The sequence below is a fragment of the Ranitomeya imitator genome, chromosome 3 (assembly GCF_032444005.1).
Source record: "Ranitomeya imitator isolate aRanImi1 chromosome 3, aRanImi1.pri, whole genome shotgun sequence".
NCBI classification, from domain to species: Eukaryota; Metazoa; Chordata; class Amphibia; order Anura; family Dendrobatidae; genus Ranitomeya; species Ranitomeya imitator.
This window is the reverse complement of record NC_091284.1, coordinates 234427019-234441093: the sequence shown is the minus strand read 5'-3', so window position 1 is coordinate 234441093 and position 14075 is coordinate 234427019. Positions and strand designations below refer to the sequence as shown.

Genomic DNA, 14075 nt, shown 5'->3' with positions numbered 1-14075 from the left:
TCTCATGTGGGGTGCTGTCGTGGCGAAGGGTAAAAGTGTATGTTTTCATGTGTTATATAAAAATGTCATGTTGTGCAATGAATGTCTTCTACCCTTACACCAATCTGGCCTCCTTCCTCTGTTAGATAAAACTTCACATCTTCCAAGGCGATCAGGGCGCACTGCCTATAAGAAAAGGCAGGACAGGTTAGTGAACGGCTCAAGAACATTTATCAGCAAGTTCCAGCATCGCACTTCCCAAAATTTTCACACCCATATATTCTGCTCAGTTTCCATCGGTGTGGAGGAATTACCATCAAGGATTTCTTCGCTGTGAAACGTAAACTGAGCAGCACAATTCTTGTCCAGAAAGAGGAAATTCTAACAGACCCCTCTGTAAGCCAAAGGGGTTACGCTGGGCGTCAATGTCATAGATTAAAGCAAAACCAAAGAAAAGACAGCGTGCATATACCCTAATGAAGATAAATAAGTAAAAAAGCAAGAGCATTAAATAATTAACATAGGGTATTTAATAAACACTGTTTTTGATTAAAAAAAAAAAAAAAAAAAAAGCATAAAGCTGTCCCACCACGACAAGGTATATCCAGTTGGGACAGTACCTACACTCTCCAATTTTAAAACCTACCTAGTGTAAATAGTGGCAGAGAGTCACGGGGTCCCAACCGGACACCCAGCTTTGGAGGGACTATATATGAACTGCCCAGCTCAGTGAAAAGGGGGCCACACCCTGTACTGAATACAAAAATACGGAAGAAAAACATAAAACTGAGCCGGAGTAGGACTTGAAAACATGCATGATGTAAAGGCATCTTGACTCTGGCCATAGAAACAAGCATGTTTATGCTTTAGCAAAAACAGTGTTTACTAAATACCCTATGCTAATTATTTAATGCACTTGCTTTTTTACTTATTTATTTTCATTAGGGTATATGCCCATATTTATAATTGACAGATCTTGGAATAATAATAATTTACACAATTGGATGTGTTTAAATAAAATGTTCCTGTGCTGAGATAATCTTATACTTGTGCCTCTGCTGTGTACTGTGTAATGGCTGTGTCTGACGGAGAAAACAAAATAGTATACAGACAGGATAGCATGGGATCACAGCTGCCGCTTTCTGTGACTTAAAACATTTCCCACTTCTTTTTAATCAACATTTTACATCAAAGAAAAAATAATTTGTAATCCCGTGTTATAATGTCTGTTTATTTTTTGTGTCCTCCCCTGCCCAGGAAATGTTGCCCTGTCTGTATACTCTCTTGGGCTCTCCCCTGCCAAGGAGATGTGGTATATGTAGAGCATATCGATGAGCGAGTGTGCTCGTTACTCGGGTTTTCAGAGCATGCTCGGGTGTTCTCCGAGTATCTTGGGTGTGCTCGGAGATTTAGCTTTTGCTTCCGCAGCTGTATGATTTGCGGCTGCTAGACAACCTGAACACATGAAGGGATTGCCTGTTGGTAAGGGAATCCCCACATGTATTCAGGCTGGCTAGCAGCCACAAATCAAGCAGCTGTGATGATTATTTATTTATATAGCACCATTAATTCCATGGTACTGTACATGAGAAAGGGGTTACATACAGAGCTATAGATATCGTTACCAGTAAACAAATTTACAATGACAGACTGGTACAGAGGGGAGAGGACCCTGTCCTTGCGGACTTACATTCTACGAGGCGATTCAAACACAATCTACGCACACGTCCAGTAGCGTAGCTACCAGTAGAGCAGAGGTGGCGATCGCCCTGGGCCCCGTACTCTGAGACGGCCTACCCAGAGCTACAGCTACTGTAACTGCATCGGCCGATACAGTTACATTCTGCGGCAGAGCAGGGAAAAATCGATTTCCCTGTTCTGCCGCCCAGCCGCTATGGGGCCCCTGGGCCGGGAGGGGGGGTGGTTGGGAGGAAGAGCGGTGAGTACTGGATTTTTGTATGGGGGTGCATCATGCTATAGAGGCTGCCTGTGGGGGTGCAATATACTAAACAGGCTGCCTATGGGGGGGTGCATTATACTATACAGGCTGCCTATGGGGGTGCAATATACTATACAGGCTGCCTATGGGGATGAATTATATTATAGAGGCTGCCTATGCCTTTTTTATGGAGGCCTATGGAAAGCATTAGGCCATGTTCACACAGTGCGTTTTTTACCGCGGAACCGCGGCGGTTTTGCCGCTGCGGTTCCGCAGCTGTTTTCCATGCAGGGTACAGTACACTGTACCCTATGGAAAACAGGACACACTGTGCACATGGTCCGGAAATTGTAAAAAAAAAGACGCGCTGAATAGCTCCCGGAAAAAAGAAGGAGCATGTCAATTCTTCTTCCTGAACCGCAGCGGTTCTGCACCCATAGACCTCCATTGTGAGGTCAAAATCGCAGTAAAACCCGCAGATCAAAAATATATCTGCGGGTTTTACTGCGATTTGATGTGCAGAACCGCTGCAGCAGGAAGTGCGGGGGAGCGGGCGGAAGTGCGTGGGCGGAGTGTGGCTGCCCCCCCGTGCTCCGATCCCGCCCCCCCGTGCTCCGATGCCCCCCCCCCGTGCTCCGATGCCCCCCCCCAGTGCTCCGATGCCCCCCCCGTGCCCTAATCTCCCCCCTTATACTTACCCGGCGTCCCGGTGTCCGTCCGGCCGTCTTCTCCCTGGGCGCCGCCATCTTGCAAAATGGCGGGCGCATGCGCAGTGCGCCCGCCGAATCTGCCGGCCGGCAGATTCGCTCCAAAGTGCATTTTGATCACTGAGATATAACCTATCTCAGTGATCAAAATAAAAAAATAGTAAATGACACCCCCCCACTTTGTCACCCCCATTGGTAGGGACAATAAAAAAAATTAAGAATTTTTTTTTTTTTTTTCACTAAGGTTAGAATAGGGTTAGGGTTAGGGGTAGGGTTAGGGGTAGGGTTAGGGTTAGGGGTAGGGTTAGGGGTAGGGTTAGGGGTAGGGTTAGGGGTAGGGGTAGGGTTAGGGGTAGGGTTAGGGGTAGGGTTAGGGGTAGGGTTAGGGGTAGGGTTAGGTATTTTCAGCCATTTTAGCCCTAAAAAGCTTCCTAGGAAACACACAGTAAAAAAAGGATAAAAAAAGCATCAAAAAACGCATCAAAAAACGCATCAAAAACGCATCAAAAAAGGACAAAAAAAGGACCTGCGTTTTCTGCCAAGAGCTGCAGTTTTTTAAAAAAAACTGTCCTGAAAAAAAAAGGATGGAAATCCTGAACGTGTGAACATACCCTTATACTATACTGAGGATTGTCTGGTGCGTTATACTATGATGGAGGCTATCTAAGGGGACACCATACAGTGTGGAGATTAGTGTTAGAGCTATCAAACAGTTGGATACTACGGGGTCAGTGTATATATATATAGACTCAGGACATTATTAAATGTAAAGTGGGCACTTATTTTTATAGGGGAAGTCATGTTACTGTGACTGTCAAAAGAGCACACAGGGGCATTATTACTTTTTAGGGACACAATGTGGGCACTGTTTTCTAGGGCACTTGCACCCAACATTTCTATATTCTAGAGGGTTGCTTTACAATTTAGAGGGCACACAGAACCACACAGCAGGGGCAGTAATAGGGACACATACGGCAGCAGTGGCTCAGCATTGGGGTATCAGCTGGATGAGGAGTTTGTGCAGGTTTGGGATAGTCCCATTGGGGACAGTTCTGAAACTATGAGACATCAAATGTGTCTTTGTTGTAATCTCTGCAGCAGAGTCCTGGCTGGAAGAAGTTGCCATGTCAGTCTGGGCCAGATGGAAAAGACGGGGAAAGTGAACGATTCCATCAGAAAGAACATCATCGGTAAGTCACCATCTGTAACTGTGCAGTGATCTGTTATATGTTCTGCAGGGTTGGTATCTACCACTGACCATATGGCGGTAATATCAATATTGGTCTTTATATAGAGATTATTTTCAGTAACAGCGCGATCATCTGCTGAGGTTCTCCTCCACTATAAGGGCGCGTCACCCAGTTATAATCAAGGTTACCTGGTTAGGGGCCCTTCCTGAACCAAAACCCTAGCTACGCCTCTGAGCATGCCCAAAATACTCGGCTCGAAAAAAATCGAGTAACAAGCACACTCGCTCATCACTAGTAGAGCATGTTCCTGCACGATCAGACACAGCCATTACACAGTACACAGCAGGGGCGCATTTATAAAATCTCAGATTGGGAATTTTTTCTAACACATCCAACTGTGGAAATTATTATTATTCCGAGATCTATTACGGCAATTAAAATTTACTTTGTAGGAAAACCCCTGCAATTTTCAAATTTCTATCTGCCACGCCAGCCGCTAATCACGCATTTGAGCAGGAGATGCAAAATTACAGAGGAAAATCCAATTCCTGAAATGTCCATAAGCTTTTCTAAGCCGCAGTAAAGGTAAATATGGTAACTGGACCTCCCCTGCCTCTACATACATGGCTGCGGATTGCATAGGCAAGAGCTGCAGCCAGGTATTTGTGACACTGCCAATTAATGCCCATTGCAGTTGTACTTGAAAGAGAGCAACCAGTTGTCAGTAGTAAAGACAGTAGATTCAGGAAAAACAAAAAAAATATTACAACATTGGTAAGTTCCTTCCAAGTAGTGGTAAAACATTCAACATCAAAACTATGGAAGAGAGATGTTTCAAATTTGACAAACACATAAGACATCAGTATCTAGTAGTAAGTGATATTTCAGAATGTATTTATTTTACTCACTTATATAGCACCATGACATTGCATCACATCATGGCGCTATATCATCCCTGTCCTCATTGGGGCTCATTATCTAAATTCCCTATCAGTATGTGTTTGTGGTGTGGGAGGAAACCGGAGGAAACCCATGCAACCACTGCAACTTATGGAAACTGAAGCTACACATTATAACTTACTTGCGAATTCTCATGGCTTCTGCATTGTCATGACGAAAAAACTCATAAGACTTGTAGGATCTGACCACTTCACGACGATATGCTCCTAGATTAAATACTAAGAAAAAAAAGGTCAAAGTTCAAGGGGATCAATAAACAAAGGTGGAATATTCAGATGTCAAAAAGGATAAAAATATTATGGCTGAAATTAAAACTATTAGGAAAATAAATACCGTACATAGAAAAGGGAGGAGTAGAAAACACTTCTGTCACTAAGGGGACAAAGTTAAAAAAAATAAAATAAAATAATCGCTCAAAAGGCATTTTTGAGACTTTGAAGGAATCACAGTCAACAATTCCCAGGTTCTCTTGCATATCCCAGACAACCCAGAAAATAATGGTCCCCATATGCATTAGAATAGACTATCCCATACACAGACACCTTCGGCCAAGCGTCCCTATGTTCTCTAGGAGAGACTCTCCTGGCTGACAGCTGTCCCTCCAGACTTCCCCATACACAGACACGTTGGCTGAGCGTCCCTATGTTCTCTGTGAGGGACTCTCCTGGCTGACAGCTGTCCCTCCAGACTTCCCCATACACAGACACGTTGGCTGAGCGTCCCTATGTTCTCTGTGAGAGACTCTCCTGGCTGACAGCTGTCCCTCCAGACTTCCCCATACACAGACACGTTGGCTGAGCGTCCCTATGTTCTCTGTGAGAGACTCTCCTGGCTGACAGCTGTCCCTCCAGACTTCCCCATACACAGACATGTTGGCCGAGCGTCCCTATGTTCTCTGTGAGAGACTCTCCTGGCTGACAGCTGTCCCTCCAGACTTCCCCATACACAGACATGTTGGCCGAGCGTCCCTATGTTCTCTATGAGAGACTCTCCTAGCTTACAGCTGTCCCTCCAGACTTCCCCATACAGACATGTTGGCCGAGCGTCCCTATGTTCTCTGTGAGAGACTCTCCTGGCTGACAGCTGTCCCTCCAGACTTCCCCATACACAGACACGTTGGCTGAGCATCCCTATGTTCTCTGTGAGAGACTCTCCTGGCTGACAGCTGTCCCTCCAGACTTCCCCATACACAGACACGTTGGCTGAGCATCCCTATGTTCTCTGTGAGAGACTCTCCTGGCTGACAGCTGTCCCTCCAGACTTCCCCATACACAGACATGTTGGCCGAGCGTCCCTATGTTCTCTATGAGAGACTCTCCTAGCTTACAGCTGTCCCTCCAGACTTCCCCATACAGACATGTTGGCCGAGCGTCCCTATGTTCTCTGTGAGGGACTCTCCTGGCTGACAGCTGTCCCTCCAGACTTCCCCATACACAGACACGTTGGCTGAGCATCCCTATGTTCTCTGTGAGAGACTCTCCTGGCTGACAGCTGTCCCTCCAGACTTCCCCATACACAGACACGTTGGCCGAGCGTCCCTATGTTCTCTGTGAGAGACTCTCCTGGCTGACAGCTGTCCCTCCAGACTTCCCCATACACAGACACGTTGGCTGAGCGTCCCTATGTTCTCTGTGAGAGACTCTCCTAGCTTACAGCTGTCCCTCCAGACTTCCCCATACAGACATGTTGGCCAAGCGTCCCTATGTTCTCTGTGAGAGACTCTCCTGGCTGACAGCTGTCCCTCCAGACTTCCCCATACACAGACACGTTGGCTGAGCATCCCTATGTTCTCTGTGAGAGACTCTCCTGGCTGACAGCTGTCCCTCCAGACTTCCCCATACACAGACACGTTGGCTGAGCATCCCTATGTTCTCTGTGAGAGACTCTCCTGGCTGACAGCTGTCCCTCCAGACTTCCCCATACACAGACACGTTGGCCGAGCGTCCCTATGTTCTCTGTGAGAGACTCTCCTGGCTGACAGCTGTCCCTCCAGACTTCCCCATACACAGACACGTTGGTCGAGGGTCCCTATGTTCTCTATGAGAGACTCTCCTAGCTGACAGCTGTCCCTCCAGACTACCCCATACACAGACACGTTCGGCCAAGCGTCCCTATGTTCTTTAGAAGAGACTCTTCTGGCAGCGGCTTATGATCCCACCAAATAACAGGATAGGCCATTGGAAAGTACCGGATACTTGTCTCCCCAAACATCATTAGGTGGAGGAGAGTCGTAAGTCCCCATACACAGACTTTCTGTAGATGTCGCCGATATCTGGGCTTATCAGGGCATTAAAAGGAAGCCATCAACAGATAATGACCTATTGTTTAATCAGCTTTTTGCCATTTTTTTTCCATATCACTATCAGTGTTAAAAACAAATTTAAAAAAAATCTTGTAATTTTTTTACACTGGTTACTGGAGTTTTTCAACTCTAATCTCCCATTTCAGGAACCAACACATGTACATAGTCACAATAAAAAGAACCTGACCCTATTCATTGCACTGATGAGTTTAATGTTCCTGTGAAAGGGCCAATGTGAATGGAGGTGGAGCAGGATCAGCTGTGATGTCGCCCATTGTAATTGGTGGATACTGTCTGTCATTGTAATTCTGCCTCTGCTGATAAGGAGCCTGCTGAAAAATCTTTTTGAAAGAACAGGACGAAAGAAGCTAAAATCACCTCAGTGGCCACTGTAAAAATTGCAAAAATTTATTTTTTTAAATAAAGCTGTTATTTTGAAAAAAAAATATTGCCAATAATTTTTACACAATACAAGTAACACCAAAAACTAAAAAAATAAGTCATTTTCTGATGATTTCACTTCAAGGCTCGGTTCACACCACTATCATTGGCTCTGCTTGGAGGCTACCCTCAGCGGTAGCATTTGACCGGCTTTTTCTATGAGAGCAGAAGAACCTAAATGCCTGACCTTTCTTTCTATCTCCTGACTTCTATTGACAGTGTGGGTGTCAGGAGATACATATTAGTCTCCTGGTACTAATCATATAATATGTGTAGTTGGCCTTACATATTGGCAGACATTTCGGTGTTTTTTAGGTGCCAGAGGAACAAAGTATGAGACATCTTAGAATACAACATGTCTTTTTTGTTAACTTGCCTTTGGGAAACTATCATGTTGGCCTCATTACACAACAGTCAACGTGTTCCACTGAAGTCAGCAAGTTTGGTCAGACTTATCAAAACACGGAATTTGAAGCCAGAATACAGAGCAGATCATTTCTGGTTGGTAAGAGGATAGATGCCCAGCTGTCGAGTCAGGCAGACATGGATCAGAGTGGTCTGCTGTATACACAGGCCATTAAACAACCTCCCGTTAGTAAATATTTACCGGTCAGCCGTTCTTTGATGCTGAAAGTCAGGTGATGTAAGCCCCCCTAATGTGCCATACTGGCAAACTGTACGTTCCTGACCTACCTTTCGTGGGCACACCAATCCAGTTGAGGTATCGGGTCAACTTCTTAGACATGTAAGTCTTCCCTCTGGCCGGCAAACCAATCATAACAATCAAGGTGGGAGAGTTTGTCATATATGAAGCCCAGGCTGTGGAATAAATGGAGAGCTCAGCTTTCGATAGCAATATTGTAAATGATATGACCACTATACATGATGTGTAGATAAAAATACATTCGGAATCAGCAAGATCAGTCGAACAATCGGTGGGCTCGCCGACAGTCTAAAGTGTATGGGGGCTAAGGATCCAGCATGTCCAAATTTTGGACTGCCGAATCATTTGCTCTCTAGAGCTAGTCCGTCTCCATAGATGTCCGTCAGCGACTCTCTCAGAGAATAAAAGAGCATTCTGCAGTGTCAGCGCTCCTGTGTATGGGAGGGGAGTACAAGATAACTGGTCACCCGGCCAATATCTAAAAGTCTCCGGACACATTAGATGGATGAATGATATTTCAAGCGATCATTTGGTCGACATCTTGGGTGTTTCTCCCATACCTAGGATCCATCACTCTCCCCAGAGTTCTCTATTAAAAGCTGCCGACAGAGATTTCTTCTGGAGACTTCCCAATACAGATTGGAGTGTCGGTAAAATCCATCAATATTGGCGCGCACGTCCAGCATTAGTCTCACGTGTATGGGGGACTTATAGAATGTCTTTTCATTGTATGGTAATGGGGGGCTGCAGGCTATAGTGAGATCAGAGGTAACCGTCCGCACAAACAGAAAGCGGCCAGAGGCAGTCAGCTCATGACTATCAGGGTTTCCCACCAGCGGCGGCGCAGCACTAGGGTCATCACTTACAACATTTCTTCTCTGTGTTTCTAGCTGGCACTTTGCCTCCAGCACCGTTGAACTGTCCGGGGTCCTGATTCTTCTCGTCTGACATGACAGCGACGTGTACTGAGAAAATCACCGCCAACCCAGCCGCTCCACAGACTGCAAAAGAAAAAAGTAGTATAAGCGCAAAGTTGTACGTTCCTGATCTGGCTGGATTCCTCCAGAGCTGTCACATTCCTGTCCGGATAGTCAGCACATCCTGTATACACACCTGAGGTCCCCGTCCCCGAGGACAGGACTATGTGATGGGGGAGAGGGGAGGGCGAAAATCACCAAGATCTCATCAGGAGAGCTCAGCAGGGATAAGTACAGGCTACCTGATCACACCGGTCCTCCATACTAGTGCCCTGTCCCCTTATACTAGTGCCCTGCCCCCCACAAACTAGTGCCCCGTCCCCCACATACTAGTGCCCTGCCCCCACAAACTAGTGCCCCATCCCCCCACATACTAGTGCGCTGTCCTCATATACTAGTGCCCTGCCCCCACAAACTAGTGCCCTGCCGCCCACATACTAGTGCCCTGCCCCCATATATTAGTGCCCTGTCCCCATATACTAGTGCCCTGTCTCCCTCACATACTAGTGCCCTGCCCCCACACATACTAGTGCCCTGTCCCCCCACATACTAGTGCCCTGTCCCCCCACATACTAGTGTCCTGCCCCCAACATACTAGTGCAATATATCCCACATACAACTTCCCTGCCATGCTAGTGCCCTGCCCCCACATACTAGTGCCCTGCCCCCACACATACTAGTGGACTGTCATACTAGTGCCCTGCCCCCACATACTAGTGAGCTGTCATACTAGTGCCCTGCCCCCCACATACTAGAGCGCTCTCATACTAGTGCCCTGTCCCCCCACATACTAGTGTCCTGCCCCCAACATACTAGTGCAATATATCCCACATACAACTTCCCTGCCATGCTAGTGCCCTGCCCCCACACATACTAGTGGACTGTCATACTAGTGCCCTGCCCCCACATACTAGTGAGCTGTCATACTAGTGCCCTGCCCCCACATACTAGTGAGCTGTCATACTAGTGCCCTGCCCCCCACATACTAGAGCGCTCTCATACTAGTGCCCTGCCCCCTACATATTAGTGCGCTCTCATACTAGTGCCCTGCCCCCCACATACTAGTGCACTGCCATTCTAGTGCCCTGTCCCCCCACATACTAGTGCCCTGTCCCCCCACATACTAGTGTCCTGCCCCCAACATACTAGTGCAATATATCCCACATACAACTTCCCTGCCATGCTAGTGCCCTGCCCCCACATACTAGTGCCCTGCCTCCCACACATACTAGTGGACTGTCATACTAGTGCCCTGCCCCCACATACTAGTGAGCTGTCATACTAGTGCCCTGCCCCCCACATACTAGTGCACTGCCATTCTAGTGCCCTGCCCCCCCACATACTAGTGCACTGTCATACTAGTGCTCTGCCCCAACACATACTAGTGCCCTGCCCCCCACATATTAGTGCTCTGTCCCCAATAAACTAGTGCTCTGCCCCCACATACTAGTGCCCTGCCCCCACATACTAGTGCACTGCTATACTACTGCCCTGCCCCCACATACTAGTGCACTGCCATTCTAGTGCCCTGCCCCCCACATACTAGTGCACTGTCATACTAGTGCCGTCCCCCCACATACTAGTGAACTGTCATACTAGTGCCCTGTCCCCACATACTACTGCACTGTCATACTAGTGCCCTGTCCCCCACACACTAGTGCCCTGTCTCCACATACTAGTGCACTGTCATACTAGTGCCCTGCCCCCCACATACTAATGCCCTGTCGTACTAGGGTGCTGCCCTCCCACATACTAGTGCTGCACCAGCACAGGACCACCAGGACTGGCCCCCAAACTAGTGCCCTGCCATACTAGTGCGTTGCCCCCAACATACTAGTGCCCTGCCATGCTAGTGCGCTGCCCCCCCACACAGGACCGCCAGGTCTGACCCCCTATACTAGTGCCCTGCCATGCTAGTGTGCTGCCCCCCCCAACAGGACCACCAGGACTGACCCCCCCATACTAGTGCCCTGCCCTCCCCCAGGACCAGCAGGACTGCCCACCATACTAGTGCTGCCCATTACTGTGGGGATCTCCGGATTCCCCCGTTACACTACACCAGGGCATTAGGAATGGGAAGACCCCGGAGGTGCAGCAGCTGCCCCCCGCACGGAGAGCCTCGTACAGCAGGCGGCTGTCACATACCGGGGCTCTTACCGGCGCTGCCGTAGTCTCGGTCACACAGGTGGGGATCTGCTGAAGGACGCGGCACCGGCTCTGGTGACGTCACGGAGGGCGGGTAGCGACGAGGCAGCCACCCCTAGAGCCATGTACGGCCGAATGCATTGTACGTCCATGGTCCGGGGCGGGCACATGGGAGTGCACCGTGTATTAGCTTCCCTCGTGTGCAGGGATATTCACCCCCCAGGTTACCAACTTCGGCTTTCTGGCTCATTTGTGAGGGGGATGTTGTGTTTTACAAACAGTGGCGATTTGCGTGACAGCTTTATTTTGGTCCCAATCTGGTGCTAGAGAGAACGCAAGCCATTTGCCCGGAGTAAACATGGCGGCCTAAGACTCGTACGCCCCGCCCCGAGGCTGCCCCTAACAAAGTTTGCATTTAGAAACTATGCCTTGCCTCCGCTAGTTGATTGGTTCGTTTAGGTGGTGTTGCCTGAGGGGCGTGATCAGGACAGCCAATTGGCTGAGGAGGTTGGTGTTCTTAATACAATTAGACTGCGGCACCATGGCAACCGTCTGCTGTGTCGCCCGATTTACACGTGATGTGTACTGACACGTAAACCTTAGGTGACCGCGTCTGCGAGAAGTCGCTTTGTGTGAGCTAAGGCTGCACAGCGATATGTGTCGCACGACAGCAATTCTTAAAGGGAACCTGTCACCCCCAAAATCGAGGGTGAGCTAAGCCCACCAGCATCAGGGGCTTATCTACAGCAATCTGTAATGCTGTAGATAACCCCCCTATGTAACCTGAAAGATGAGAAAAAGAGGTTAGATTATACTCACCTGGGGGTGGTCCCGATCCGGTCCGATGGGCGTTGCCGTCCGGTCCGAGGCCTCCCATCTTCTTACAATGACGTCCTCTTCTTGTAGTCACGCTGCGGCACCGGCGCAGGCAGGGCCGTATTTAGAGTTTCTGCTGCCCTAGGCACTTTTAGCGCTGCCTCCCCCTCTGGTGAGTATGACACTATCGGCAGTGACTTTGGGAAGAATCACTGATGTGAAAGTTGCTGTTTACAGCAGATCGGGCAGTTTTTCTGCATCTGACACGTAACGGATCACTTACGGCAACACTGCGTTTGGTTTCATTCATTCCTTATGGGATTTGCGGTACTTGATGTGATCTGGGAAATGTGGTGCCATACCTCCCAACTTTTGAAGGGAAAAAGGTCTAAAGGTTGCGGCGCACGTAGTGCGCCGCGGCAAATTTTAGGCCACGCCTCTGACCACACCCATTTCACAACTAATCACACCCATATCCAAGTCCCAACCACACCCATTTAGCACTGCTGATCACACTGTTTCATATACATTAAAACAAAAAAAAAATATGGCCACGCAGTGCTTCATACTGTACAATGGCTATGTAGTGCTCCACATACTGTATAATGGCCCTACATGATGTTCCATACTGTATAATGGCCACACAGTGCTCCATACTGTATAATGGCCACGTCTGTCCTGTGTCCTTGTGTGTACCACATTGAGAATGGAGAAAAGAAAGAAGACCAAAGAACTGTCTGAGGACTTGAGAAACCAAATTGTGAGGAAGCATGAGCAATCTCAAGGCTACAAGTCCATCTCCAAAGACCTGAATGTTCCTGTGTCTACCGTGCGCAGTGTCATCAAGAAGTTTAAAGCCCATGGCACTGTGGCTAACCTCCCTAGATGTGGATGGAAAAGAAAAATTGACAAGAGATTTCAACGCAAGATTGTGTGGATGTTGGATAAAGAACCTCGACTAACATCCAAACAAGTTCAAGCTGCCCTGCAGTCCGAGGGTACAACAGTGTCAACCCGTACTATCCGTCGGCGTCTGAATGAAAAGGGACTGTATGGTAGGAGACCCAGGAAGACCCCACTTCTTACCCCGAGACATAAAAAAGCCAGGCTGGAGTTTGCCAAAACTTACCTAAAAAAGCCTAAAACGTTTTGGAAGAATGTTCTCTGGTCAGATGAGACAAAAGTAGAGCTTTTTGGGCAAAGGCATCAACATAGAGTTTACAGGAGAAAAAAAGAGGCATTCAAAGAGAAGAACACGGTCCCTACAGTCAAACATGGCGGAGATTCCCTGATGTTTTGGGGGTGCTTTGCTGCCTCTGGCACTGGACTGCTGGACCGTGTGCATGGCATTATGAAGTCTGAAGACTACCAACAAATTTTGCAGCAGAATGTAGGGCCCAGTGTAAGAAAGCTGGGTCTCCCTCAGAGGTCATGGGTCTTCCAGCAGGACAATGACCCAAAACACACTTCAAAAAGCACTAGAAAATGGTTTGAGAGGAAGCACTGGAGACTTCTAAGGTGGCCAGCAATGAGTCCAGACCTGAATCCCATAGAACACCTGTGGAGAGATCTAAAAATGGCAGTTTGGAGAAGGCACCCTTCAAATATCAGGGACCTGGAGCAGTTTGCCAAAGAAGAATGGTCTAAAATTCCAGCAGAGCATTGTAAGAAACTCATTGATGGTTACCGGAAGCCGTTGGTCGCAGTTATTTTGGCTAAAGGTTGTGCAACCAAGTATTAGGCTGAGGGTGCCAATACTTTTGTCTGGCCCATTTTTGGAGTTTTGTGTGAAATGATCAATGTTTTGCTTTTTGCTTCATTCTCTTTTGTGTTTCTTCATTTAAGACAAATTAAATGAAGATAATAATACCAAAGAATTTGTGTTTGCAATCATTTTCAGGAAGAAACTGAGTATTATCTGACAGAATTGCAGGGGTGTCAATACTTTTGACCAT

The 14075-nt window shown here is 47.8% G+C and overlaps 1 protein-coding gene across 1 annotated transcript in view; it reads right to left on the bottom strand.

The window, feature by feature from the left end:
• PFKFB2 (6-phosphofructo-2-kinase/fructose-2,6-biphosphatase 2) overlaps positions 1-11397 on the bottom strand; it is a 69910-nt gene extending 58513 nt beyond the window's left edge. The window contains exons 1-5 of the mRNA XM_069756281.1: positions 11317-11397; positions 9049-9183; positions 8212-8337; positions 4897-4993; positions 99-165 (exon numbers count right to left, since the gene is read on the bottom strand). Of these exons, the coding sequence (XP_069612382.1) occupies positions 99-165; positions 4897-4993; positions 8212-8337; positions 9049-9133 (375 nt within the window). The 5' untranslated portion in view covers positions 9134-9183; positions 11317-11397. The remainder of the gene's footprint in view (positions 1-98; positions 166-4896; positions 4994-8211; positions 8338-9048; positions 9184-11316) is intronic.
• Between the last annotated feature and the right edge of the window lie 2678 nt (positions 11398-14075).